The sequence below is a fragment of the Saccopteryx leptura genome, chromosome 1 (genome assembly GCF_036850995.1).
Source record: "Saccopteryx leptura isolate mSacLep1 chromosome 1, mSacLep1_pri_phased_curated, whole genome shotgun sequence".
Taxonomy (NCBI): Eukaryota; Metazoa; Chordata; class Mammalia; order Chiroptera; family Emballonuridae; genus Saccopteryx; species Saccopteryx leptura.
Window position 1 is genome coordinate 263,973,310 of NC_089503.1, and position 26,317 is coordinate 263,999,626.

The 26,317-nt window shown below is 51.8% G+C and overlaps 3 protein-coding genes across 6 annotated transcripts in view; 2 read left to right on the top strand and 1 right to left on the bottom strand.

The window, feature by feature from the left end:
• The first annotated feature begins 571 nt into the window (after window positions 1-571).
• C1H8orf58 (chromosome 1 C8orf58 homolog) lies at window positions 572-4,167 on the top strand. The gene is given in 9 exon segments (XM_066361095.1): window positions 572-794; window positions 797-896; window positions 898-985; window positions 987-1,232; window positions 1,572-1,712; window positions 1,860-1,971; window positions 2,095-2,207; window positions 2,415-2,521; window positions 3,037-4,167. Coding segments are annotated over 9 exon segments (1,059 nt in total). The 5' UTR covers window positions 572-730; the 3' UTR covers window positions 3,125-4,167.
• An 884-nt stretch (window positions 4,168-5,051) lies between these two features.
• CCAR2 (cell cycle and apoptosis regulator 2) lies at window positions 5,052-18,769 on the top strand. Of its 4 annotated transcripts, XM_066351617.1 has the most exons (22): window positions 5,052-5,175; window positions 6,018-6,112; window positions 7,008-7,099; window positions 7,532-7,623; window positions 7,823-7,937; window positions 8,109-8,238; window positions 8,613-8,709; window positions 11,386-11,505; window positions 13,114-13,336; window positions 13,423-13,536; window positions 13,879-14,042; window positions 14,666-14,837; window positions 14,924-15,154; window positions 15,264-15,458; window positions 15,985-16,129; window positions 16,273-16,355; window positions 16,785-16,931; window positions 17,115-17,226; window positions 17,324-17,512; window positions 17,642-17,847; window positions 18,080-18,156; window positions 18,436-18,769. In XM_066351617.1, exons 2-21 carry the CDS (start codon window positions 6,055-6,057, stop codon window positions 18,122-18,124), a joined length of 2,730 nt encoding a protein of 909 aa, XP_066207714.1. In that variant the 5' UTR covers window positions 5,052-5,175; window positions 6,018-6,054; the 3' UTR covers window positions 18,125-18,156; window positions 18,436-18,769. The 4 variants fall into 4 exon arrangements, with proteins under 4 accessions (XP_066207714.1, XP_066207712.1, XP_066207724.1 ...); XM_066351615.1 differs by having other exon boundaries at window positions 18,080-18,769; XM_066351627.1 differs by having other exon boundaries at window positions 16,276-16,355; window positions 18,080-18,769.
• Window positions 18,770-19,124: 355 nt separating this feature from the next.
• BIN3 (bridging integrator 3) overlaps window positions 19,125-26,317 on the bottom strand; it is a 39,838-nt gene continuing 32,645 nt past the window's right edge. The window contains exons 7-9 of the mRNA XM_066351644.1: window positions 22,758-22,899; window positions 22,440-22,574; window positions 19,125-20,009 (exon numbers count right to left, since the gene is read on the bottom strand). Of these exons, the coding sequence (XP_066207741.1) occupies window positions 19,863-20,009; window positions 22,440-22,574; window positions 22,758-22,899 (424 nt within the window). The 3' untranslated portion in view covers window positions 19,125-19,862. The remainder of the gene's footprint in view (window positions 20,010-22,439; window positions 22,575-22,757; window positions 22,900-26,317) is intronic.

Genomic DNA, 26,317 nt, shown 5'->3' on the forward strand with positions numbered 1-26,317 from the left:
GCCCGCTGGGAGCCGTGGCTTGGCCTCCACTCTCTCCAGCCTCAGTTTCTGCATTAACAACTGAGGCACCCAGATGGTAGGAGGGCCTGGCACCGAGGTGATAGTTAATGGGTGACAGGCTACATCTCCTGTCCATCTAAGTTCCATTTCTTCCGGTTTTTTCTTTTCAAACTCTCCAAAAAATCTTAACTGTTTCTCACTTAAAAGAACAAAAGCTCCAAATGGTTATGGCTGTTGTTATTTTTAATGGCCCTCCCCCAGGAGCTCCAGGAGAGACTTCGTCCAGTATTCTGGTGCCAGCTTGCACCCCAGGCGTCCCTCTTTGTGCTCTTCCCCCTCTCCCTGAGGGTGTGCACAGCCATACTCCCCCCTTGGAGAGCAGTGGAAGGAGCCATTCCAGGGCCCTGACCCCGGCGTTCATCTGACTCTACCCGGTACACCTGCCCTGGGTAGAGTGTTATTGACTTGGAGGTCACAGCAGACACTAGGGGCAGGAGCACAAGGGCCTCCTCAAAGGAAGATAGGCCACACCAGGAGCTGATGAAAAGGAAATCCTTTCCAACAGCCTGCCACACAGCTCATATCATGGGTGTGATCACTAACAATTACTGTTGTAGAGAGAACCCCACTGAACATCTTCCAGGCAGGGCTGGCGATTGGGAGGGGCAGTGGCTGTCCAGGCTCTTCCCTTCACCTCTGGCCCAGGACACTCCTCCCCGGGGACTGGGGAATGCTTTCAGCTGCCAGGAATGCTGGGGGTGGAGGGGGCAGCCTGTCCAGCCTGATCCTCTCCTTGCAGATGGGCCTGGTGAGAACCTGGCATGTGGTTGTGTAGTGCCTGGAGTCACCAGCACCTACAGACTGATCCCGGACGCCTCTCAAGGGTGCTTGTTGGACTTCTGAGATGGCTCTTGGGGACAGCCCCCTGGCCATCTCATTGGGCCTTTCTCAGGACTCTCTGGACTTTGAGCCTGTAGGGAGCTCTTGAGCCCCTGGCCCTGCCTATGGAGCCTTCTGCCCACCTGGGCCGGCTCCGGGCCAGCAGGAAGCTAGAGCAGGTGCTGGAGCGGTCCAGCCAGCCCCCAGCTTCTCCAGCCAGCTTGTCACAACACCACTACTCTCTGAAACCGACAAGGAAGCCTGAGTTTGAAATGCCCCTTTCAGGAGCAAGGGGGCAAGAGGCCACCAAGGCAGAAACTGACCTGAAAGCAGGCCTGGAAGAAGCAGAGGCGGTGAGTGCCACCTTTCAAGCTGAGTAAAGAGTGGGATGGGGATGGCCCTTTCACATGGGGCTGGTGGGGCCCCCAGTTGTTCTCCCCAGAGCTCTCTTGGGGTGGGGGCATTCCTCTCCCTAATTGGTGGGTTGCCTCACAGCTTCTTGATTCACCCCACTCCCAGCTGTATGGAGGTGGGCAGGTATGAGGTTTGCCCGGCACCATGGCTGGCTGGGCATTGGGAAGCCAGCTGGCTGCATGGCCCTCCTCTCCCTGCCTATTCTGCCCCCATCTAATGGCCACTGAGGGTGGGAGTCTGGCTGAGTTCAAGTCTCCCTACTTCACTCTGTTCCACAGGTGAGGGGTGTGGGGCCTGAACCCTGGGCCTGCCTCCCAGGACAGGGTCTTCGCTACCTGGAACACCTGTGCCTGGTGTTGGAGCAGATGGCAAGGCTTCAGCAGCTCCACTTGCAGCTGAAGACCCAGAGGCTCCCTGGGGTGAGTGTGCCATGTGGCAGGAGGGCCAGTGAGTAAGCTAGTGAGTGGGGCAGGCAGAGGAGAGCTGGGACCCCTGGCACCACGGTTTCCTTCAGAACAGCCTAGGTCTCTGCTCAGGTCCTGAGTGCTCTCCTCTCCTGTGTGTAGGATCCTGGAGAGGAGGAGGAGTCAACCCTGGCCTCTTCACCTCCACCCTCTTGTGCCCCAGACAGTGGGGTGCACAGGTCATGGAAGCTGCTAAGCCAGACAAAGGATACAGGTATGGAGCAATTGTGTTTCCCTCTGTGTCGCCTGCCCAGGGCCCCAGGCAGACCCTCTGAGCCCTGGGCTTGATGGGTATGTTCCTGTTCCTGGCCCGGGTAATCTGATTCTCTCTCTGAAGGTTCCAAAAAAGCTTCATTCCCAAAGGTAGGGGTGCCCAGTGCCAACCCTCCCAGGCTGTCAGAGGCCCCAGCAGAGCCAGCTCATACCTTTCAATCCTCCGAGAGTCACAAGGTAGGTGATGGATATGCGTGGGCAGGAGATCAGTAGGGGCAGGGGTGGTTGGCATGTGCAGATACCTAAAGGCCAAAAACTCTGAGAAAATGAGAGGATTCCTGTTTGGAGCAGGTGACGTCCTCTGGTTATAGTGACAGCTGTCTCTGGTAGTATGGGGTATGTTGTGGGTGGGGCTCTGTGGTGACCTCCTCATTCTCTGCTCAGCGGGATCTCTTCCACTGGAACAAGGTCAAGGTCCTTCTCAATAGAGTTTGCTGGAAGAGCCCTCAACACCCTGAGCCCCCTACCCCTCTTGATGGCCCCGCTCCCAGGTGAGTACTGCGGCCCAGCCCAGGTTAGGGCTGAGGGAGAAGCCTGGTGAACCAGATGCTGAGAGTGTACCGCTAGCTCTCTCTGTCTGTATGAAATATGAGTTACATAGTCTTGGAGAGGGTGCTGGAAGAAACAGAAAGTAGTTAGAACTCCCCACCAGCAGATGAGGAGGCTGGGGAGGGAAGCTGCATTCCTGAGGCCGCCTGGTGAGTCAGTGGCAGAGCCAGGACCAGAATATGGGAACTCCCCTTATACCAGCCTAGCCAGTCCTCAGCCCTTAAAGCTGAAACTTAGGTTACCTTTCCGGGGTTGCTGTGCAAGCAAGGTGGGGGCATAGACAAAGGATTCCACAGTGGGTGATGAGGGGGAGGTCATACTGAATAATTCTCTGGGGGTAAGAAGTGCTGTACTGGTTACCACCCTCAGGCTCCCCAGAGTAGATAAGCACTGCTGATCCATTCTGGGACCATTGTTTCCTTGTCCTGGCCCAAGGCTACCTTTCCTTTCTCCACAGGATTGAGTCGAGGGACCTTTCTGAAAGACCTCCATGTCGGCCCCTCAGAAAGACCCTTATGCCATCATTAGTGGTAAAGAAGCAATGAGCAAAAAATCTTTCTGTCTGCTGAGACCTCCTGGTGCAGGGAGGTGACACTGGGTGGAGGAGTGTGCAGTGAAGTCTTCTTCTTCACTCTTTGCCCTGTTGCTGTTTAGGGCACTGCCAGGAAAAGCTGCTGACACTTGCTCTTCTGTCTGAGGTGAGGGCTGAGTCTTTCTCCTCTGAGCAGCTTGGCAGGGGAACCCTGGTTTTCTGAGAGACCCCCAGGTACAGAAGCTCCTGGACACCTCCCTGGCTGCCAGAAATCCCTGAGCTTGGACAATGTGAACTCACTTATCAGGCATCCATGATTGGCATGGTGATTTGTTGGGGCCCAGCATGTTGCAGATGTGCATATACACAAAATGATACATACATATACCTGTGTGAGACTGTCACTGTTGTCAGCTGAAGCCAACCATCTCTTCTGAACCACACACTCACAAAAAGATTGGTCTTCTGGATGAGGTAATTGCAGAAGGATGAAACTGATCTTCATTCCTCAATGGACAGTTACTGATCTTGGAGTCCTGCTTTCCTCCTCATACCTGCATGGGAAGTCCCAGGACTTATGTAGAAGGAAGTCCCACTCTACCATGGCAGCTTCTGCATTTGAGTTTTGCTGGTGGAGCAGAGCCCTTGAAGACTGCGCCAGGAATCTGCTCTGCTCCCTACTAGCCTTTACACATCAGAGCTCAAACCAGAGGCCCATACTAGCTTTCAGACCTTGACAAAATCCCTTCTCTTTTTTTTAAAATTTTTTTTATTTATTTTAGAGAGGAGAGGGAGAGAAAGAGAGAGAGAGAGAGAGGGAGAGGAGAGGGGGAGGAGCTGGAAGCATCAACTCCCATATGTGCCTTGACCAGGCAAGCCCAGGGTTTCGAACCAGCGACCTCAGCATTTCCAGGTCGACGCTTTATCCACTGCGCCACCACAGGCCAGGCAAAAATCCCTTCTCTTATCTGAGCCCTGTCTTCTCACTTAATCTCTCAAATGGTATAATGATACCTGACCTACCTACCTCACAGGCTTGTTATGAGGATAAAGTGAGATTAAACTGTCTCTAAGTGCTTTGTGAATGTTACATGAACAAAGAAGGGGTGGGTATGGGTGTTGGAGGGATGATGGGAGTCAGGGGATAAGGGGGAATTGGAGTTGGTAATGGGGAGTAAAATGACTAGTGATTAGCAACAAGACTTTGAGAAAGTCTTTTCATTGAGGTCTTTAGATTTCCTTTTTTTAATTTTTGTTTTTCTTTTTACTATATATATATATACTTAGAAATTAAATCTCTTAGGTTTCATATCTGGAAATTATGGCACTAATTCCTGACGTGCTTATCCTCACAATTGTTGTGAAAGACTGAAAGAAAAGTCCACGAGAACTCTTATTAATGACTACCTAAATATTGTGGTAGTTTATCTTACTATAGCCTGTTAGATTCCTAGTTCTTTGTTAACTGACAAAAGGGAAAAGCTTACTCTGCAGGTACCCAGAGGATAGGAAGAGAATGTGTGAGTGTGTGCGTGTGCGTGTGTGTGTGTGTGCGCGCGCGCGCGCGCGCACCCTTAATGGAAGGGCAGGGCTGGGAATGGGGTCATTGGCTTGAATCAAACATAGGAATGTCTTCTAAAAATGGCCACTGACCAAGCATCCTTCTCCGGTCAGAAGGGTTTGGCTCTCTTGCGGCTGCAGACTTGGGGTCTGTCAGAATGAGGCAAGGTGGGGTGATTCCTTAGGTTTGGGGACCAACTCCAGCTGTCTTCGGACTAAGAACCAATTCTCTGAAGTCCATTTTCCTAATGGGACACTTAAGCGAGGACACCACCCAGGCGCGGCTTTTAACGCGTATCCGATCGGGGAAGGCGTACTTCCGCTCCCGGGTTGGAGCTGGATGTCCGACCAGCGTAGGGGAAGGGAGAGACTATATCCGGGAGAGTGGCAGCTTCCGACCAGTGGTCGCTCTTCCGGTGAGGCGCTTCCGGTGGCGGCGGCAGCAGTGGCTTTGGTGGTTCCGGGTGTCTTTGTCCCCCCTGGTGTCGCGGCCCTGGCCCGCAGGTGGGTTGGCTTGCCCCTCGCTGTCCCTTGCCCCTTCGCTCCTCCCCTAACCGAAGGGCTGCGAGGACCAGGCAGCGAAGATGCTCGGGGCGCCGAAGGGGCCGAGCCCCCCTCGGACTGCAAATCCCGTCTCCCTGGCAACGGCCTCGGCCCTGGGGGCGGGCAGCAGGAGGAGAAGCCGCGCGCCGCAGTCCTCCCACTGTGGCCGGGCCGCAGCCTGGCCCGGGAGATCGGCTCCGGCGGCTGCTGAGGCAGGAGCGAAGGGTCGGGGAGCGCGGGAGCAGGAGGGCGGGCGCGCAGCCGAATTCGCACAGCTCCCTTCCCACCAACCGGTCGGGGAACAGCAGGCCGGGCTTCCGGGGAGAGGGCCCACACGATCCTCTGGCAGCAACCTCCTCCATTTTTCCGGGCCTTGCGTGGAGCATTTTGGCGGATGTATTTGAATGAATGAATGTCTTCTGGCTCTTTCCAGTCCTCCAACCCCTCAGCCATCTGGGGGTGGCGTGGCATAGTGAGAGGAGCGCTAAATTGTCGGGAGACCTGGGTGTGAGTCCCAGTTTTGTCACTAACTGGTTGTGTGGCCTCGGGCAAGTCTCAGTCTCTGAACTTCAGTTTGCTTTTCTTTAAATCGGCCTGACAGTATCACCCGCAGCTAGGTTATTTGTGAGGGCAAACTGGAACAAACTGGAACAATGTAATTTCTTCATTTCCTGCTCTCTATATTCTCTTCGTCCATCGCCTCCATTCAGTCTCCCTATTCTCCTCAAGACACTTAGTTCCTGTTTTGGGGTTGATGGAAAATTCCCCTATGAGCTGTTAACTTAATTCTTTTCTGGTTGAAGGTCCCCCCCAAGCCTTTGAAAGAGGACAGCATTCCCAATGTCCCAGTTTAAGCGCCAGCGGATCAACCCACTTCCAGGGGGACGCAACTTCTCAGGTGATCACCTTTATCCCTACCTTGGCTCATAGTGAGAAGTATATGCTTTGGGGTTAATCTTTAAAAATATGGCTTTTGGGTTTTCCCTGGAGGAGTGCAGTTGGCTGCCCATGTTGCTTAGGAAAATAGGAGCTGACCACAGTGGTTGCCAGAAGAACCCTGTTGGAGGAGTTAGTTGGTTGGAGCCACTTTGCCCTTTGGGTTTGCCATATCCTCCAGTTCAGCGATTTTCAACTCGTGTGCTGCAAGAATTTTTAAAACACGCAATGCCTGACTATTCATGGGCACTGCCCTCTTTCCCCTTCTATTGTCCAATGAAAAAATGACAACAGACAATCCAACATAGCTGTCCAGTGTGAATGACTCAAAATTATACGTGGTGGTGGGGGGGGGTCCTCTGGTTACGACAGTCTTGACATACGACTTTTCAAGTTCATGATGTTTACTCCCATAAAAACTTTTAAAAAATTGAGACATGGGTGTTTCGGCTTATGCTGTTAGTGTATTTTTTTTTACACTCATTTTTTTTTTACTACAGTATGGTGTATAGTATATTTGTCCTTTTTCTGTGACTTGGTTGGGTTTTTATGTTCTAGAATATGATTTTACAACTGTGTTAGGATAGGTAAGTGACTTAGGCTAGGGTGTTTCGACTTACACCAGAATTCGGGTTATGTCACTGTCGTAGCAACAGAACTGTGTCGTAGCCTGAGGACCCCCTGTAGCTAGTTTTTTGTTAGATCAGCAAAATTTACTTTTTTGGTGTGCTGCAGAATTTTAGTAGTTAGTTAATGTGTACTATGAGATGAAAAAGGTTGAAAACCACTGCTCTAGTAGACTGAAGTGCTGAAGATGGTAGGTGCAGTTCATGGAGACTGCCTCTCTGTCCACATAGGCACTGCTTCAACGTCTCTTCTGGGTCCTCCTCCTGGTTTGCTCACTCCTCCTGTGGCCACAGACCTGTCCCAAAATGCCAGGCACCTTCAGGTAGGTTGGGCATCCTTTCTAGTGAGCCCTTGGGACCACCCCAGCATGCTTGGATACCTGATGCTTTCATTTCTACATCAGTGTTCATCCTTCCTGACACTGCTGTCCTGGCCAGTATGGGGGTGACCAGACACCTCTGACTGGAGAGTCCTAAGTGCTGACTCTAGGGGAATCTGTAGGGTGTTTCTTGGAATAAAAGAACTGGAAGAAACTTGTGATGTAAGAATCAGCATACTTCCCCTTCCCCTGCAAAAAGATGGATTCTGCTCACTATACATGAACAGAATGTATAATTCTGTTCACTATCCATGGATGCTTCCTTCCATGTGAATCCCGATGCAACGCTGAACGGGGTGGTGGTGGGTGGAGAAGAGATGCAATGGCTGAGCATGGACAAGTTCTCCCTAATTTAACAGCAGTCTTCTCTTTCAGGGTGGCGAGAAGCAGCGGGTCTTCACTGGCATCGTGACCAGCTTGCACGACTATTTCGGAGTGGTAGATGAGGAGGTCTTTTTTCAACTAAGGTAGGTTTGAGGCTGGTCTCCTTTTGGAAATGCTTGTTGGATTCGGTTTTGGCATCACGCTCGTGGGGCTCCTCTAAAGCCATTGCTTTGCTGTATTTATGCAAGGTGTGAGAAATCTTGGTGGGAAGGGCTCATTAGGGCGGTCAGGGTGGCTTGGCCAGGGTCTCCTGACTGGGCCTTCTGGTTTGTGTGCTGGCAGTGTGGTGAAGGGCCGGCTGCCCCAGCTGGGTGAGAAGGTGCTGGTGAAGGCTGCATACAACCCAGGCCAGGCAGTGCCTTGGAATGCTGTCAAGGTGCAAACGCTCTCCAACCAGGTAGCCATCTCTCCTTGTCATGAGCATTGGAAAGGGGAGGGAGGGAAGTCCTTGTGTCCTGAAAGCTGGACAAGAACCTTACTTTTGTGGAAGGGATAGGGCTGCATCTGTCCAAGGTAGTGAGCATATCAACCAGGCGGTGTCCTGAATTTCATGGTTACTGTTCTTCAGCCCTTACTGAAGTCCCCAGCACCTCCCCTTCTACATGTGGCAGCCCTGGGCCAGAAGCAAGGGATTCTGGGAGCTCAGCCCCAGCTGATCTTCCAGCCTCACCGGATTCCCCCACTCTTTCCTCAGAAGCGTGAGTACCAGTGGCATGGATGTTGGGGTGTAGCTTTATGGGATACTCTAGCACAGGCATCCCCAAACTACGGCCCACGGGCCGCATGCGGCCCCCTGAGGCCATTTAATCGGCCCCTGCCACATTTCCGGAAGGAGCACCTCTTTCATTGGTGGTCAGTGAGAGGAGCACTGTATGTGGCAGCCCTCCAACAGTTTGAGGGACAGTGAACTGACCCCCTGTGTAAAAAGTTTGGGGATCCCTGCAGTGATGAATGGACTTGTAACTGTCAGGTTGCGGCTCTATGAATAGAAGTACTTCTGTGCACTGAAAGACAAGGACAGGGACGTTAGGTATTTAGAGTTTTTGAGTCATCAGCCATTTCTTCTCTGCAGCTCTGAGTCTCTTCCAAACATCCCACACGCTTCATCTGAGCCACCTGAACAGGTTTCCTGCTCGGGGCCCTCATGGCCGGTTGGATCAGGGCCGAAGGTAAGAGGATGTTCAACCAGAAAACTGTTTTATTTTCTTTATCTCTAGGAGCACTGTCCCTTTCTTTGGCCCCAGGACCATGCTGCCTATTCTCTCTGGCTCACATGCCCTTTATCCTGTCTTCCTTTTTTCCTAAAGGGTTTTGCTTATATCCCTACAAGTTAAACTCCAGACTAGTTTGCTTAAGATTTGTTCTAGTTTTGTTGGTCTCGTTTTAACTTTTTATTTTGGAAAATTTCAAGTATGAGCAAAGTTAACAGAAAAGGGTGATAGACTCTCATATACCCAGCTTCAGGTTATCAACATCTGCCATTTAAAAAAAATTTTTACCTGTCTACTTTCTGCCTTATACTTGATTTTTTTAAGGTAAAATTTATATAGGTTGACATACATAAATCTTAACTGGACAATTTTGACAAATGGAAAATCTCATGTCACTGACACTCCTATTAAGTTAAATTGCATTTCCGCCACTCCAGAACATGTTGTCATTTGGGAAATGAGAAGCATACTGAGAAGGAAACCCCTGATCCCAGATGTCAGTAGATTATCACAAGGTGAACACTTAAAAGGTTCATGGAGTAACTCAAAGTTTAGGCAATTCTAACTGGGGGGGGGGGGGGGCGCTTTGATTGTCTATGATTGTTTCCACAGTGTCTTCACTAGTTTGAAACACACTGTCCCATTCTCAAGTCACTGGTATATATTTTGCATATACCCACATCTCATCTAGTGCCTCTTCTTGGTCTTTAACTTCTAAAGACTTTCCACCTCTCATATTCTGTGAACTTATTAAAAGCTTCAATATAAAATCATAGCAGATGTACTCAGGTATGAAGTAGTCTGGATGGAATTCAATGGCTGCTATGAACTTTCTGCTTTGGGTTCAAATTCAGCTTTTTCTGTATGGTCAGTTGCATTTGATTGGCCTGGATATGTCAAGCCTTGTGCAAGGCCAATGTGATATTACTTTGGCGATAATGCTTCAGTGTTGTGGCCTCTGGAGCAAGGAGTGAGGTTACCACCAGTCAGCAGAGAGAATCTGCCAAGTAGGAAAGGGAGTAGTAAGAATTAAGTCATTCTGGGGAGAACAGCAGTTTAAAAGGAGTTAGCCACATTAGCATTTTGGCTGGAAGCCAACTTTTATTTTGAATTTTAGGCTTTTGGATGCAGGGATTAATGTCTCCTCCTGCTGAGGTCACTGGGATGCCTTCCCCTGGTAATACCTTGTAACCTGTTCCTGACAAGTCACCATAAGGAGAGAATAGTGGTCACTGCGTTGACAAGGCTTAGTGGAACAGCCAAGTTAACCAGGGCTGACAGTATTTACAGCAGAGTTCACTGCAGTCATGGGGGAGCTGAAGAGACATGACTGGGGTGGTTCTGTTAGAAACAAGGACACAGTGTATGCCCTTAAAGCAGGACTGGGGGCAGCTTTTGGATAGAGATGCAAATGAACAGGGAAATTACCCAGGCAGCTATTAGAGAAAAGGAAAACTTTATATTAAACATAACCAACTTAGTTCCTGGGGTGTAATGACTAGGGAAGGTAGTTGAAAAGGAAAGGGCAGAGACCCTCTGATAACTCCCTGAGGTACCTCAGCATGAAGAAGTGATGGTTGATTTTATTTCTCTTCTGAGACATGGGGGTTTTCCCCTTATGAGTCTGGCATTTTAGAATGGTCTAAAGGTTTTCTGCTCTACTGTTTTTATTTATTGCACTCATAACAGTGATACATGATGTGATTTACTATAAGAATGTACAGAATGTGAATGCTGTTATATATAAAGAACTATAAACATGGATATTCCCTTCTTCCCTTTAAATATGACCATTCTTAAAGACCTTCAGAAAAGAATTTTGCAAGTTACTTATTGCCACTTTGCCCCATGTTCTTTTCTAGTCTTTATATATTCATGTTTTTTTTTATAATTTTAATCTTAGAGTTCATTATTTTTATACATTCTTATTAAACATTTTTTCATGTAATCCTCATTGTTTTAATGGCTGCATGATTATTTATGGTCAAAATTCAGACACTGCTGGATATGAACGTGGTTCTGATATTCTTAGCTTGAAGTTTTCCCACTATTTATAACCTTTTTCTTTTTCTGAACTAATTCCTTGGGATAGATTATCCAGAGTGGAATTACTGGATCAAAGTGTTGATTAGTTTATGACTTTAATGCGTATTGCTAAGAGTTCGTTATGAGAACTGTCTCTTTTAATAAAACTTTATAGAACCCTTAGCATGGTACCATATATATTGTTTCTTGTTTTAAAAAAAGTTAAATTATTTTTTGCTTATTTCAAAAAATGTATGTTAACTATAATTTATAAAGTTTAGAAAATATTTAAAAATTTTAAGTAAAAGAGGCAACCAACATTTATATTTTATTTTCAGTCTTTTAAAGCTTTTTTTGCACAGTTGAGGCACTGCCATATATATAGTATTACATACTATTCTTTTGACTTAACATGATTGGTTTGTTATTAAAATGATTATCCATTTTAATGCCTTTGTAACAGTCTGTTATATAGTTATTAGCATGGCTTCTTTATCCATTTGTTTAATGTTGGGGAGCCAGGTCATTTCCAGTTCCTTTTAAGCCAGTATATGTTGAATCCATAAGTAACAGTGTGATCTCTTCCTTCTGGTGATGGACCACCTCCAGCGATGACTATGACTCCAAGAAACGCAAGCAGCGGGCTGCTGGAGAGCCCTGGGGTGCTAAGAAGCCACGGCACGACCTGCCTCCGTACCGAGTGCATCTCACTCCCTATACTGTGGACAGGTGAGTGGCATGGCTCGGTGGGGTGGCTTGCAGCTGGTCAGTTTCTTATGTAAATGAATATAGTCTATAGGAGAGTTTGTGTGTGTGTTCTTATAGCCTTTCATTTGTTTGTTTTTAATGTGAGAGTTTTGTTTTTAAATTTCAAAATCTAAGATTTTGAACAGCAGAGTACCACTGACATGGATGCCTTGATAGAACTTTGATTTGATCACCAGAAATGATTATGCCAGGGTATAACAGACTTGCCAATCAAAACTCAGGGACCCAATAGCATTTATAATTCAGGTAGAAACTGCAGCTTTGTCAGCCTGGGAGTGGTTTTCTAGGGGCCCTCTGATTATTTTATAAATGCTACAGTATGTACAAAGGACACTGGCCTGCAAGCTTACTTCTCACAGTAGAAGCTGATTGACGAGGAGGTAGACAAGCGATTCCAGATTCCATCTAGCAGTGGAGAGGCAGGGCAGCAGCTGCCGTGTCAGATAGACTCCCAGAGCAGAGGCCATGGACGCCCCAGCTGAGGGGAGGGGGCAGCCTCCTGGCATCTCAAGATGGAACAGAAGGAAGGCTGCCCTTGCTCTCCCCAGTGGCACTGATTCCTCTCCCCTGGCCCGGGGAGGGCCTCTTGTTCTCCATGCTGATCCACCTGGCTCCCATCTCCTTGCAAGACACTGATTCCCACCTCACATCAAGTCAGAACATTTCTGCTATCAGCCACATGCACAACAGTGTTTTTTAAAACAGATGTCAAATGGAAGCTTATTGTACATACTGTTTGGTACTTTGCTTTTTCACTTAATATATCTTAGAATTTATTCCATATTAATGTTTATTAGCTCAAGCACACTCTTTTTTAGGAACTAGATGATATTCCACTGAATGGATGGACTATCGTTTATTTCAGCAGCTCGCTCTCTATTTGCAGTCTTATCCTTGGTATTGTTGTAATGAGCACCCTCCTACACACATCTGTGTGGACAGGCGCAAGCATTTTATTGAGATCAGTTCCTAGAAATGGAGTAGCTGGCCCAGAGGGTCTGGTTTTAAACTTGGGTGGATGCTGCTGTTCTTTAAGAGAGGGCATATCAGTTACGTCCTCACTCGGGCCGGGCGGGCTGGTTTCCCTGGCCTCTGCCAGTGCTGGGCTATCAAGCCTTTGATCTCTGCCAGTCTGACGGATGAAAAGGGATAGTCTGATCTGCATTTCTTTAATTATAAGTGACATTGAGCATGTTTTTATGGGTTTTAAGTCTAATTTCTCTTTCTGTTAAGTGTCTGTTGATGTCACTTTTCCATTTTCTCTTAAACTTGTGAACTTTTGGTTAGTGATTTCTGGGTTCCTTTTATATTAAGACCATAGCCCTTTTCTCTGTCATGTATTGCCAGTGTGTTTCTGTTTTTTCTTCCCCCAGTTTGATTATTTTGCATTTAGAGGTCGTTAACATTTTGGTGGGCAAATCTGATCTTTTTTTTTCTCCCAGATATGCCTGGGAAGGTTCTTTCCCAGATTGTGAAATAATTTGTCTTCTTACTTTTCAAGTTTTTTAGGGCTCCATTTAAAAAATCTAGTCATGGCTCATTCTGGATCCCCCTGCTTCCTTCCCACAGCCCTACCTGTGACTTCCTAGAACTCCAGCGCCGTTACCGCAGCCTCCTGGTCCCCTCAGATTTTCTGGCTTTGCATCTGAGCTGGCTGTCAGCCTTTCCTCTGAGCCAGCCCTTTTCCCTCCACCATCCAAGCCGCATCCAGGTCTCTTCTGAGAAAGAGCCAGTTCCAGACAGTGGGGCTGAGCCCAGCCCTGCAGACAGTGACCCCACTTACAGTTCCAAGGTGAGATGCCTGGGGTCCTGCCACTTTCTCTGATTGTTGGAGGCCGACAGAGCTCTCAAGCATGTCCTTCCATCAACCCTGCACAGGTACTGCTGCTCTCTTCCCCGGGATTGGAGGAACTGTATCGTTGTTGCATGCTCTTTGTGGATGACGTGACTGAGCCAAGGGAGACACCAGTACACCCTCTGAAGCAGATTAAGGTGAGAGCTGGAGTCCCCTAGGCCAGATGTATACATTGATGATATCTGGTCCTTGCAACACTTTCAGCGGCTCGACTTCTACTCATGAACTTATAGAAGCGGGGAGTTTCTGAGATACCGCTCATTTTATCAGGAGCACAGCATTGCTCAGATGCTCTTACCTGTTGGAATGTTATGGGGTTGGGTCATGTTTGTGGGTGGAGGAGCCACCCCCCACTGCCATGTAGGCCCTTCACCACATCCTATCCTGCTGCCTGTGTTCCCCAGTGGTGGCACCCTGTCTCCCAGTGGGAGACCCAGGTAATTGGTTTTTCATTTCATATCCCTGATCTCACGTTGTAGTTTTTGCTGGGCCGGAAAGAAGAACTGGCAGTGCTGGTTGGGGGTGAGTGGTCTCCTTCCCTGGATGGCCTCGACCCTAAGGGTGACCCGCAGGTGCTAGTTCGCACTGCCATCCGCTGTGCACAAGCCCAGACTGGCATTGACCTGAGTGTCTGCACAAAGTGGTGAGTGGCTGCTCGAGCTCCTGTCTGGGGTGGGCTCTTGGCGAGTTAAGTTGCTGACTGTTCAGGCCAAGCTTCTGTACCTTTCTGACCTGTCCCCTAGTCCCAGCTCATCCCTCCCTGCAGCCCTCCCAAATGGTTGCCTTGATCAGGAGCGTGACTAGGGATGTGTATGTTGAAGGGCAGTGGAACCCCAAGGCTCATCAGTGTGACTTCCAGTGACCTCCAGTGCTCCTCCTCATTGCCTTAGCACCAGAGTCAGTGTCTGCTTACATGTGACTCCCATTGACTGACTGGTTCTTGAGGACTTAGTCTATCTTTTATTTTTGGGCTTTCAAAGTTTGGCTTGCGCCTGACCCATGATGGCGCAGTGGATAAAGCGTGGATCTGGAACACTGAGGTTGCCAGTTCAAAGCCCTGGGCTTGCCCAGTCAAGGCACATATGGGAGTTGATGCTTCTTGCTCCTCCCTCCTTCTCACTCTCAGTCGCTTCTCTCTAAAATAAATAAAATCTTTAAAAAGAAAAAGCTTGGCTTGCAGTATGTGCTCATTAAATGTTGATTGGAAACTGAAACGCTTGTGGATGTCTTGGGTCACTACTACATTTTCCCCTTTGCTATGAGCAGGTGGCGCTTTGCTGAATTCCAGTACCTGCAGCTGGGACCCCCAAGGCGGCTCCGGACTGTGGTGGTATACTTGCCGGACATCTGGACCATCATGCCGACTTTGGAAGAGTGGGAGGCCCTGTGCCTGCAGAAGGCTGCAGAGGCAGCTTCCCGGGCCCAGGAGGCACCAGTGGTAAGGCGGAGCCTTACCAACAGGTGGGGGGATTAGTGCCCTGACCCCTGAGCCCAGGTGGTCAAAACTCTTGGCTTTTATCACAGGAAACAGAGCCTACAGAACAGGCAGCTGATGCGTCGGAGCAAGCAGCAGATACCTCTAAACAGAATGCAGAAAATCCGGACGTCACCACACAGCAGGAAGTGGACACTGACCTCCCAGAGGCCCCTCCGCCCCCCCTGGAACCTGCTGTCATGGCGCGCCCTAGCTGTGTGAACATCTCCCTCCACGGTATTGTGGAGGACCGGAGGCCAAAAGAAAGGATCTCTTTTGAGGCAGGTGTAGGAGTCTGGAAGGCAGTGGGGCAGGGAGTATGGGTGCATGGCAGGTTGTGAACATTCCCTTTTCCCTGGTGCTCATGGGCCCTGCTGCCTGTCTCACCAGGTGATGGTGCTGGCTGAGTTGTTTCTGGAGATGCTGCAGAGGGATTTTGGCTACAGGATTTACAAAGTGCTGCTGAGCCTTCCTGAAAAGGTCGTGGCCCCGCCTGAACCTGAGAAAGAGGAGGTGGCCAAGGAGGAGGTGGCCAAGGAGGAGGTGCAGAGTGAGGGCACCGCGGCCGAGTCAGACGTGCCGCCCGTGAGTACCTCTGCCCTGCACGGCTACACATGGTAACTCTGGGCAGGACTGGAGTGTGGGGAGACGCCGGGTGCTGCTTTAAGCACTTCGCGGGTCTTCTCTCATGGTCCTCGCTGCATGTGCCTCGAGACCCTGAGGTGCTCTCAGGTGCGGGGTGCTTAGCCCTCGCATGGGGCCACATGCCAGTGAGCGCTGTGATGGGGGAGTGGGTGGAGGACGGGGACCTCAGGGAGTGAGAGCTGAGGGCGGGTGGCGTGCTGAACCGTCACAGTCTTCTCTCAATCCTTCTAAAGCACGTGGGCTTTTTGCCTAACTTGTCTCAAGTAAACAATTTCTTACAGACTGGGGTGGGCCCCTGAGGTCTCAGGTGTTGGCTCTGAACCCTGTGTGAGGAAATGCATTACAAGATGGTGCACAGAGCCCTCTTACCAGGGCCTGGGTGTGGTGGCTGCTCAGTGTGAGCCATTACTGTTAGTGATCACAGGTGACAGGTGACAGCCCCCCTCATCTCAGGCTACTTCCCTAGAAGGAAGATGGGCTTCTGCCCAAGCCCCCATCTTCTGGGGGAGAGGAAGAAGAGAAACCCCGGGGTGAGACGTCCGAGGACCTCTGTGAGATGGCCCTGGACCCAGAGCTGCTGCTGCTGCGGGATGACGGGGAGGAGGAGTTCGGTGAGTGCACTGGGAGGGAGGCACTGGGAGGGAGGCCCTGGGCGCTGGCAAGCAGCTCCCTCCCTCGGGCTCAGTGTTCTGCTCAGACTGCACCAGTCTGGCTGCGCAGTCCCTGCTCCAAGCTCATCTCCGGTTTTCTGTAGCAGGGGCCAAGCTGGAGGATTCTGAGGTCCGGTCAGTTGCCTCAAACCAGTCAGAGATGGAGTTCTCTTCACTTCAGGACATGGTGAGACCTCTGTTCTGCCCCCTCTGGTCTCAGTGACAGTGACACTCAGCAAGGCCTGAGTCAGTCCTTGGAGAGGGATACTTCTACCAAATGACTTCCAGTGTTCGTTGATTGAGAAACAAAATGTGGTTCTTGGCTCACAGAATGACACTTCCGTAGGACCCAGGAGACTTGTCAGTATCTGTCAGGATGAATCCAAGTGAGGTATCTTGTCTAGAAGCACACGAGGTTCCTCCGTGTGTGACAGCCTTGGGGCCAGAAGTGCCCCAGATAGGCTTTTAGTTATAGGCCATGGGTCAAGTCTTCAACTGGAAGGTGTGCCTGGGTGTGACTCTCAGCCAAGGCACTCAGTTTGAAGAGGGCTATGTCCTGGGTGACAGCCCTTGAGAGAAGTATTTGTAATCCTGTTCATCCTTGTTTCTCTTGCAGCCCAAGGAGCTGGACCCCTCTGCTGTGCTCCCTTTGGACTGTCTTCTTGCGTTTGTCTTCTTTGATGCCAACTGGTGTGGCTACTTGCACCGGCGAGACTTGGAGAGGATCCTGCTTACTCTTGGGCTCCAGCTCAGTGCAGAGCAGGTGCCTTCTCCCGCGTCCCCCGTGGTCTTCCCTGAGGTGGCCTCACCTGACGTAATGTGCACAGGCATGCACCTAGCTCCCGTGGGGGACTCAGGATGCTCTAGTTCTAGGTCTTCCACACCCAGGGGTGAAGGGCTTGCATTTTCTCATCAGATGGGGATCCTGGGTGTGTGTTTTCCGTAGGCCAAACAGCTGGTCAGCAGGGTGGTGACCCAGAACATTTGCCAGTACCGCAGCCTTCAGTACAGCCGCTCAGAGGGCACCGATGGTGGGCTTCCCGAGGAGGCGCTCTTTGGTGGGTACTGGTGCTCTGCAGCCTTCTGTGGAGGACAGGAAGGGCAGGCTGCTTTCTCCTGACATCTGACCCCTAACTTTTTCATGGCCTCTGCTAGGAAACCTGGACCTGCTCCCTCCTCCTGGGAAAAGTGCGAAGCCAGGAGCCGCCCCTCTGGAGCACAAAGGCCTGGTGTCCCACAACGGCAGCCTGATCAACGTGGGGAACCTGTTGCAACGTGCAGAGCAGCAGGACAGTGGGCGGCTGTACCTGGAGAATAAGATCCATACACTGGAGCTGAAGCTGGGTGAGCAGCTGAGTGCGGGGACGTGACGGTGTGATGTGGACGTGTACGCCGAGACTCAGGCTTCAGGCCTCTTGCCCTGTACTCTGCTCCTTAACTTAGCAGCAGTCTTTCTGGTATGTTCCCCACCAGAGGAGAGCCATCACCGCTTCTCAGCCACTGAAGTGACTAACAAGACACTGGCGGCAGACATGCAGGAGCTGCGCACCCGGCTGGCCGAGGCCGAGGACACGGCCCGCACAGCTGAGCGACAGAAGAACCAGCTCCAGCGGCTGCTGCATGACTTCCGGAGGCGCCTGACCCCCCTGCAGCTGGAGATGCAGCGGATGGTTGAAAAGGTGAGCCATGGGAGAGCCGGCGTTGGGTCAGGAGGCCTGGTCAGGATGATGCCAGGACGGCAGCCCCTGTGCCCGTGCCCAGGCCCAGGCCCACCTCGCCTTCTCCCCACCACTGGCTTTTGAGGGATCCAGCAGTTAGCAGCTTTGCAGCCTTGAGCCCCCCCCCCCCTCAGGAGGAAGCTGGTAGTAGTTCTTCTTGGGGCCTAATTCTTATGCCATCTGTTTCAAACAGGCTGACAGCTGGGTAGAGAAGGAGGAGCCAGCACCTAGCAACTGAGGGGCCTGTCGTGGGAGCTGCCATCCTATGAGGTCAGCGATGGAGCCTGCTGAAGTTAGAGCTCTTTGGTTCCAGAAAGAAGCTGGAGCAGGACCTGGGAGCCATAGGCAGGTGGCTGACCCCTGTGCTCAGCCTGTGTAGGGAAGCTCAGGCCGCCAGGGTGGGGTCTGCCTGTGCTGTGTGGGACGGACGAGTGGGGAACTTACAACTAAATCCAACATCTTCTGCACCCCTCGAATGTCATTTTGCCCTCTACCTTGGGGTTTCTCCTGGGGCCCTTTAGTCTTGTGCTTTCTCCTGTCCTCTTCCAGTTTAGAGTAAGACGGGAGGAAAAGGCTTTCGACTATGTCATAAGGTCTGATGCCAATAAATGAAGAAACAGGTGAACTCTGGCTGGGGTAAGAGCCCTTTCTTTGGATGGCACAAATCTTGCTGGGTTACAGGAGCAGGTTTTTGGGGGAAGGTTTCCTGGGACCTTCAGAGTGGAGTCGGTGCCAGTGAACAACACTGACCTAGCCACCCAGACTTGCCAGAAGAAACCAGCCCTTCTGTTCCCTGGCTCCCTGTGTTCAGAATGTGGTATTGGCTCTGACCCAGCCTCTTTCCCTGTTCCCTGAGTCTCACCTCTTTCCATAATCTGTGGTTTCAGTTTGACTTTGTATATAAAGTTGTTTTTTTTTTCTTTTTGTTTTTTTAAATAAACCAAAGTAAAAAAACAAACCAAGTGTCCTCCATAGCTCTTTCCTCCCTCCTCTTCCAGGTCTGCCTGTGCTGCTGCTGCCCTTCTTGGCCCTCAGCCCAGCCTCTGCTGGATGGAGGTGTAGTTGCCTCCAAAAGGTAGCCAGGGCAACGCAGCGAGGCCCCTTGCACACTGGGTGAGCATTGGCCTCTCTGAGTAGGATACTGCAGGGGTCCTGTCAGCCCAGCAGGGGGCAGCATTACCCTGAAAAATCCTAGAGTGGCTCTCCCCTCCTTTCCTTAGTTACAGCACAGTAGTAAGGCAATTTTACTGAAAACTTTACTTGAAAAAATAAAATTCCAAATATTCAGGTAAGAGACAAATGCACTGTTGTTGCTTTGAGGCCTGTGAATTGATTCTGACTTTTTTTGGTGGTAGGACATTGAACGAGTTGAATCCATTTCCTAGAGAACCTACCAGATAGGGTCTTCTCTGCACTTGACGTAGAGGATAGAAGCAGAGGACAGAAGCGGGCTAAGCCAGCCTTTGTCGTGCTGGGAGCCTAGAGGGAGGGGCCCACTGGAAGGCCACAGCTGTCACATGCTCCAGGGCAGTGTTGCAGCCCTCTCCCAGGACAGGGGTGGAGTGGGAAGACAGCAGGGTGGCTGGACCCTAGGATGGGTCCCTTGGAGGTAGATGTGATCCCAACTATTGCAAACAAGGCTGGGACTGTGGATGAGCTGACGGAACCCAGGCCCTTTGGAAGCTGGGAGCCTGCTCTGGCGCTGGGCCAGGAGGCACTATGGACGGTTCTTCGGGAAATAAGAAAGCTTTTCAGGTTTCCCCAGACTGCTTACCTGAATGTGGGCTCCTGCTATGGGTGGGGAAGAGCAGCCTGCTTGGGGCACTGGGTGTCAGGCTCATTCCAAAGGATTGGTAAGGTAGGGCACATGTCTCCCCAGGAGGGCCTTTTGCTGGCTGATGCCTGAGCCTCACTTGGAAAGGGGACAGACTAGAGAAGCTGACTTGTGTTTCAGGAGTCTTCTGAGGGGGCGGGACTCAGTCATCAGCCACAATAGAGAGGGCTCTGAGCTCACTCAGTTTAGCCTCGTTCTCCCGCTCCCGCTGCTCATCAGTGTGGCCAGGCTGGTCCAGCTGCTGGGTCAGGTCTCCAAAGATCTTATGCATTTCAGAGTAGTAGACCACCTGAGTGGGAGGCAGGAGGTCAGCATGGGCTGGGCTCCCAGGCCCCCTCCCCCAACCCTGTACACGCTCTGGGCTGCTTTCTACTGTTTCCTCCACTGCTGCCCTTCCCTTCAGGCCATCTCCCTGAACTGCACAGCAACCAGGGAGGAGTGAGTCACTGCTTGAAGCCCTTCAGGACTGTCCACTGCCTGGGGTGGCAGTAAGATCTTTAGGAGGTAGGAGGTGGGGGCGCTGCCCTTCTCTCCAAGCAGCACAGGGTATGTGTGTGCGGGCGCGCACGAACATGAGTGCATGTGCTGGGTAGTGGGAGAAGACACAGCCCAAGGCTGGGGTCTGGGACAGTGGGAGGACCCTTGGCAGGTCCTGGGGAGACGAGGGAGTCAGGAAGTGTGACTAGATGCTCCCTGCTTTATAGAAGCTAGATACCAGAGGCTTTTGTTCCTGGGAAGAAGGCAGGTCAGGCTCCCCAAACCCTGAGAGCTGGTCTTTAGAAGGTGAGAATGGTGACACCTTCTTAGCTAGCTTCTCTTCCTTCCCCACTGATCTCACTGTTAGTCACGCCTTAGGTGCACAGCCTGGGCCACACTCCAGAGTGGGGTGGGAGAGGCCCACAGGAATGAGGTGGGGGGCATACGGAATGGGGGGAACCAACAGCAACTCAAATAACTGGTTGAGAGCTGCCTCAGCAAGCCCAGAGCAGGCTTTCCCAGGAGATGGGCACAGGAGCCGTTTTTGCCTCAGTCTCCACCTTGTGACAAATTCAAAACCCCCAACTCTCTCATCTCCAGCTCCCAGCTGCTTTTGGGGAAAGGAAGCCTACCACGTTAGCACCCTGGAGCGCCATTATTGGTGAGGCCAGGCTGAGTGGTAGGTTTGGTGGCGGGGCATGGCTGAGCTGCTTCTAGGAGTGTCTCCCACAGCTAGGTTGCGGGGGACTAAATCACGGCCTTCACATCTGCCTGGCAGGGCAGGGGACAAGGGCCTGGGCTACTCCTGGGAGGGTGAGGGGCAGCCCACTCTCCGCCCAGCCGCACTGCATGGCTGAGTCACTAGGGATGCTCACTTCTCCAATGACTAATGGTAGTGCAGCCTCAGGAGGGGGAAGCTGGTGCAAAGGAGGCAGCAACACTCCCAGCCACCCCGCTGCCTAGTGACAGGGCATCCCAAGCTCCCCCAACTGCTCCCTCCTGGGTATGCTGAAGCCTCACATCCAGCACCTTCCTCCCTGAACAGGAGGGAGGAGGCAGGGCAGCCTGCAGGGAACTGGGGGCTGGGAGCTGGGAACGGGCAGCAATGGTGTAGGAGGAGAGGCATGCAGGAGGGAAGACACAGGGCTCCTTAAACACATTCCTCCGGGCCAAGGATGAAGCAACTGAAGGAACGCCCTCACCCACAGAGGCACTGCTCTCGGGGCAGGTGTGGGAACCCCTGCTCCCTTGTGCATGCTAGCTTTCTGCCTCATGTTCCCCTGAGTGACCAACGACATGATCACAAACAAGTCCCAGCCCTAACATCAGTTCTGCTGAGTCTTGATCCCAAATGTGAGTCCCACAGGTTTGGTGTTCTCCAAAGAGGGCAGGTGGCAAGACAGAATCAGCCCTTTCCATTGGGCACCTGAGATCATGGACACTGTATGAAATGACTTTGCTACCTGGTGGGGATAGGTGGGAAAGGTCCAGTGTGGGTCCCATGTGGAGGAGATCCCTTGGCTTTGGCTCCTCAACCTTTTGTCTTTTACAAACAGCAGGACTAATCCCTGCAAATGGCTTCAAGGATGGGAAGTGAAGGGGACAAGGAGGGCAGCAGCCGTGCCCTCCACACACTCTGTGACCTTAAACCCTTGAGTAGCGGGAGATGCAGGGTTGGCCCAAGTCCAACCCTCAAGGTCTCTGGCTCTAGAGCTATGGCTGTGCACCCACCCATGCCCAGCCTGCCTTTCCTGCTGGAAGGTGCACCATGGCCCAATGCTCCGAGCATGGCTCTCCCAGGGGTCAGGACCTCCGCCAAGGGTTGCTACAAGTCAAGATACTCAGTCTCCCACCAAAGGAAGAGGAGTAACTAGGGCAAGGATGGAGACGCAGGGTCCTCAAAGTAGAGACTTCTTCCCATAGGCCTCTATTCCTGACTTCCTAAGCACACCAGGCAAAGAACCCACCCATCAAAGTGAGGTGCCAATGGTACAGCCTCATCTGAGGTGGGGATTAACCAAAGAGCAGTGCAGGAGCCAGAACACATTCCAGCCCTGACCAGAGGCTCCGCTTCCTTCCCTTGTGGCAGTGCCGGGGCAGGTGGGTGAGTGGCAGTCTTGGCAGAGGATGGCTAAGCCCCCTTCTGGTGTGGGGCTGGCATGAGATGTGTCTACAGAGCCCATGGCTATCTCCTGAGGGAACGTGCGGGGCCAGTGTTCGGGGTACGTGGGAGCAGCCTCACCTGTGCTCGGATCAGAGACTCGAAGCTGGGCTGGAAGTAGTTGAGGCGGCTGCTGTAGAACCGCGGCATCTCTTCAAGGAGCTGCTTGTTCTTGGCTTCGAAGTCGTCCCGCACAGGCCGGAGCTCTTCCCGGGCCTGGGGAGCAATACCGTGGCAGTCATAACTCTTGCTCACGCAGCATTCCTGCCAGGGGCATGGTGTGTATGTGCACGGGGGGCATCAGAACACCTGGTGTCTGTACCCCACAGCCCGAGTTGGTCCTCAGGTGAACGTGTGCCGTGTGGTCTGCTGTCCACCCCCCCTCGTTCCCCTGGGCACCTGGTGGAGCTTGGCCAGCACTGGACCCGTCTTTTCTTTTTCCTCATACTTCTCCACCTTGGCCTGCAGCCTCCTGTAGTCCTGCAAGGCCTGCTCCCGTCGCTTCACCGCCATGTTGAGGCTTGGGAAAACACTGCCGAACCTGAGGACACAGCGGTGGGACATGGCTCCTTCCTGAGCTGCGGGTTTGCAGCTCACTGCTCACTCAAACACAGAGTGCCTACCAGGGTCAGGCCCTGCTCTAGGGCTTAGGGGTTTTGCAGCTCATGCTACTGAGAACCTGTCTTGAGGTCAGACCCAGGGACAGAACACAGGGCTAAGGGCCATGGCACTGGCTTGAGCAAGACACGAGTCATGAATCCACGAGGCCATTTACCCTGCCAGGCCCCTCCCCAGGTGCCCCGTACGGCCCGCCCACACTAGACACCTGCTATGGAGCCTGTCAGAGCTGAAGACTCCTCAGAAGTCATCTGGTCAACATCTTCCTTTTAAATGATGAACTGAGGCCAGAGAGAAGACCTGACATGTCCAAGAATCACAACTAGGTAGTGATGGGTCCAGAAGAGGGCGCAGGTGTTCTAGTTCTGCCTGGCCCGTCCCACCACCTTAGATGCCACCAGCAGGTGATAGAATTGCAATGGGAACCTAGGGTGGTGATCATATTATAAGATATATATATGTCCTATTGCTATGCTGCACACCAGAAACCGATGTAATATTGCATATTCACTATCCTTTAAAAATAAAAACACGCCCTGGCCGGTTGGCTCAGTGGTAGAGCGTTGGCCTGGCGTGCAGGAGTCCCAGGTTCAATTCCCGGCCAGGACACACAGGAGAAGCGCCATCTGCTTCTCCACCCCTCCCCCTCTCCTTCCTCTCTCTCTCTCTCTTCCCCTCCTGCAGCCAAGGCTCCATTGGAGCAAAGTTTGCCCGGGCACTGAGGATGGCTCCATGGCCTCTGCCTCAGGTGCTAGAATGGCTCTGGTTGCAACAGAGCATCGCCCCCTGGTGGGCGTGCCGGGTGGAACCCAGTTGGGTGCATGCGGGAGTCTGTCTGCCTCCCCGTTTCCAACTTCAGAAAAATACAAAAAACCCCACAAAAAAACAACAAAATAATAAAAATACCCACTTTTTTTTTTAATGATTTTTTTTTTTTTTTTTTTTTTTTTGTATTTTTCTGAAGCTGGAAATGGGGAGAGACAGTCAGACAGACTCCCGCATGTGCCCAACCGGGATCCACCTGGCACGCCCACCAGGGGCAACGCTCTACCCCTCCGGGGCGTTGCTCTGACATGACCAGAGCCACTCTAGCGCCTGGGGCAGAGGCCAAGGAGCCATCCCCAGCACCCGGGCCATCTTTGCTCCAATGGAGCCTTGGCTGCAGGAGGGGAAGAGAGAGACAGAGAGGAAGGAGGGGGGGTGGAGAAGCAAATGGGCGCTTCTCCTATGTGCCCTGGCCGGGAATCGAACCCGGGTCCCCCGCACGCCAGGCCGACGCTCTACCGCTGAGCCAACTGGCCAGGGCAAAAACACCCACTTTTAATAAAGATGTTTCTAACAAGTCCAAAACAACAAATAAAAAACTTCTACTGCTGGCCTATCTTGCTAGCTGACCGCAGGAAAAGTAGGAATCCTCTGGTTCTACCACCAATGTGGCCAAACTGTCAAACCAGATGTTTGGGAAAGACTCAAAAACCTCTTCTACCTCTTGGTGACTGAGAGGAGTGGGCCACTCAGAAAAAGCAGCAGCAGATGTCTTGGCATTTTTGGCCCCCCAGGCATATCTTTGTGACTAGTGTCACCTTTAACTGGGAAGGGCGATGATATCTTGAGACCGACTTAAGGCAGGACTCAGCCCAGACAGGGATGCTGTGTGTCTCCTGCTAAGTGAGTGCTGGAAAAGGCAAGGCAACCAGCTAGCAGGGTTTCTGGAACAGGATAGGAGATAAAGCAGGATGTGCTATCGCACAGCCGGTGGAGACCTGGCCACGCGACAGAGGAGAATGACAGCATGGCGGTATTCAAGGTAGAGAAGCCTGAAGTAGGTGATCCAGAACCAGGGGAAGAGCCAGTTTCTCCTGGAGCAACCCAGAGATGAAGGAGGGGGACAGGGCAGCCTTGCACCATGTCCAGAGCCAGGAGGGCATCTGAGCTCACGGGGCATCTTGAGGTAGTTCAGATACCACATGAAGAGTGATTTCCAAGTCTGCCCCTCAAAGGGACACGATTATGAATTTGGTTTTTAAAACTCAACAAATTAAGAGTACACGTGATATAAAAGTAATAAATACTTTTGTCAGAGAATGAGAAAGGTGACTAAAACAAATTCTTCTAACTTAACGGGTGTCTGTAAGGGGCTTACCCCCAACTGGAAATGTGAAGGAAGTGACAAGACCATGCAAATGTCTCTGAGACCTCAGTCATATGCCCCTCCACATATTAATCCAATCAACATTTTTGAATGACTGATTTGCTAGGCAGAAGATGTAGGCCTACTTGGTGCCAAGCAAGCTGGCTGGGGAAACCAGCCACTTCCCAGGACACAGGGTCCCCTAGGGTAGGTCTGAGCAGCTGAGACCATCGAGAGGAGGTGGACTCACTGCTTTTGCCTTAGGCAGCTGCTCTGATGGGGTCCAGTCACTAGGAGAGCCTGGGTCTTCCCGGAAGGAGTGTGACCAGCAGCTGAGAAGGAGCAGGTGCTACCATGCCACCTCCCCTCTACCTCAACTGGACAAGGGGCCAATCAGCAGTGACCCTGATTCTCTTGTTAGAAGCAACCTGCTGCTTGGGTGGGCCCTGTGTCCGGGCCTCTGCTGTCCAGGGCTGAGTAAGGCGTGGGTCTAGCACGTCCAGACTTCCAAGCAATGCTAGGCAACCTCCTTGGCTGTGCTGCAGGATGTTAACTTCACCCTTCTCGAAGCAAGACCTCCTGTGCTCTGCAAGGAGGAAGTGTCTGCAGTGGGAACTGGTCGCTGTCGCTCTGTTAGGCCCTCCAGGAAAAGCTTCTTCACCGAGAACTTCTGCCTGCCACAGCAGCCCTCAGTCAAACTGTGAGGCCATGGAAGCTCAGCTGACTTAATTCATTGTACAGGGAGCACCAGCCACTTACCACCCAGGTGGCTTGGGGCTCTGGCTTTGGCACTCCTGAGAGGTTAAGGGCGCTGTTGCCCTTATCACATTAAAGTGAAGAAACTGAGGTCAGACAGGAAAGATCAGACAGTATATGCTAAGTGGCTGACAGAGTGGGGGACTCTGCAATCCCTGGCTCTGGGTTAGTGAGAATGTACCCCAAGGAGGCCCCACCTCCCATCTTCTACGGAGGGCAACAGAACGGCCCTGGCCAGCCCCGCGTGTTGGGGAGTGACAGCGTGACGCTGTGCAGGCAGAGGGCTCATCTGTAGGCAGAACCCCTTCTCCACTGGGGAGCTCTACTGCTTCTCTTCCCTGCAGATTCTGGGAGGTGAAGGTAGTGAGGAGGGGAAGTCAAGCACAGGCTGGTCCCAGTGCCTGGGTTCTGCCAGACATGGCCCCAGGGCTTGACAGTAGTCCCGATGGCTTTA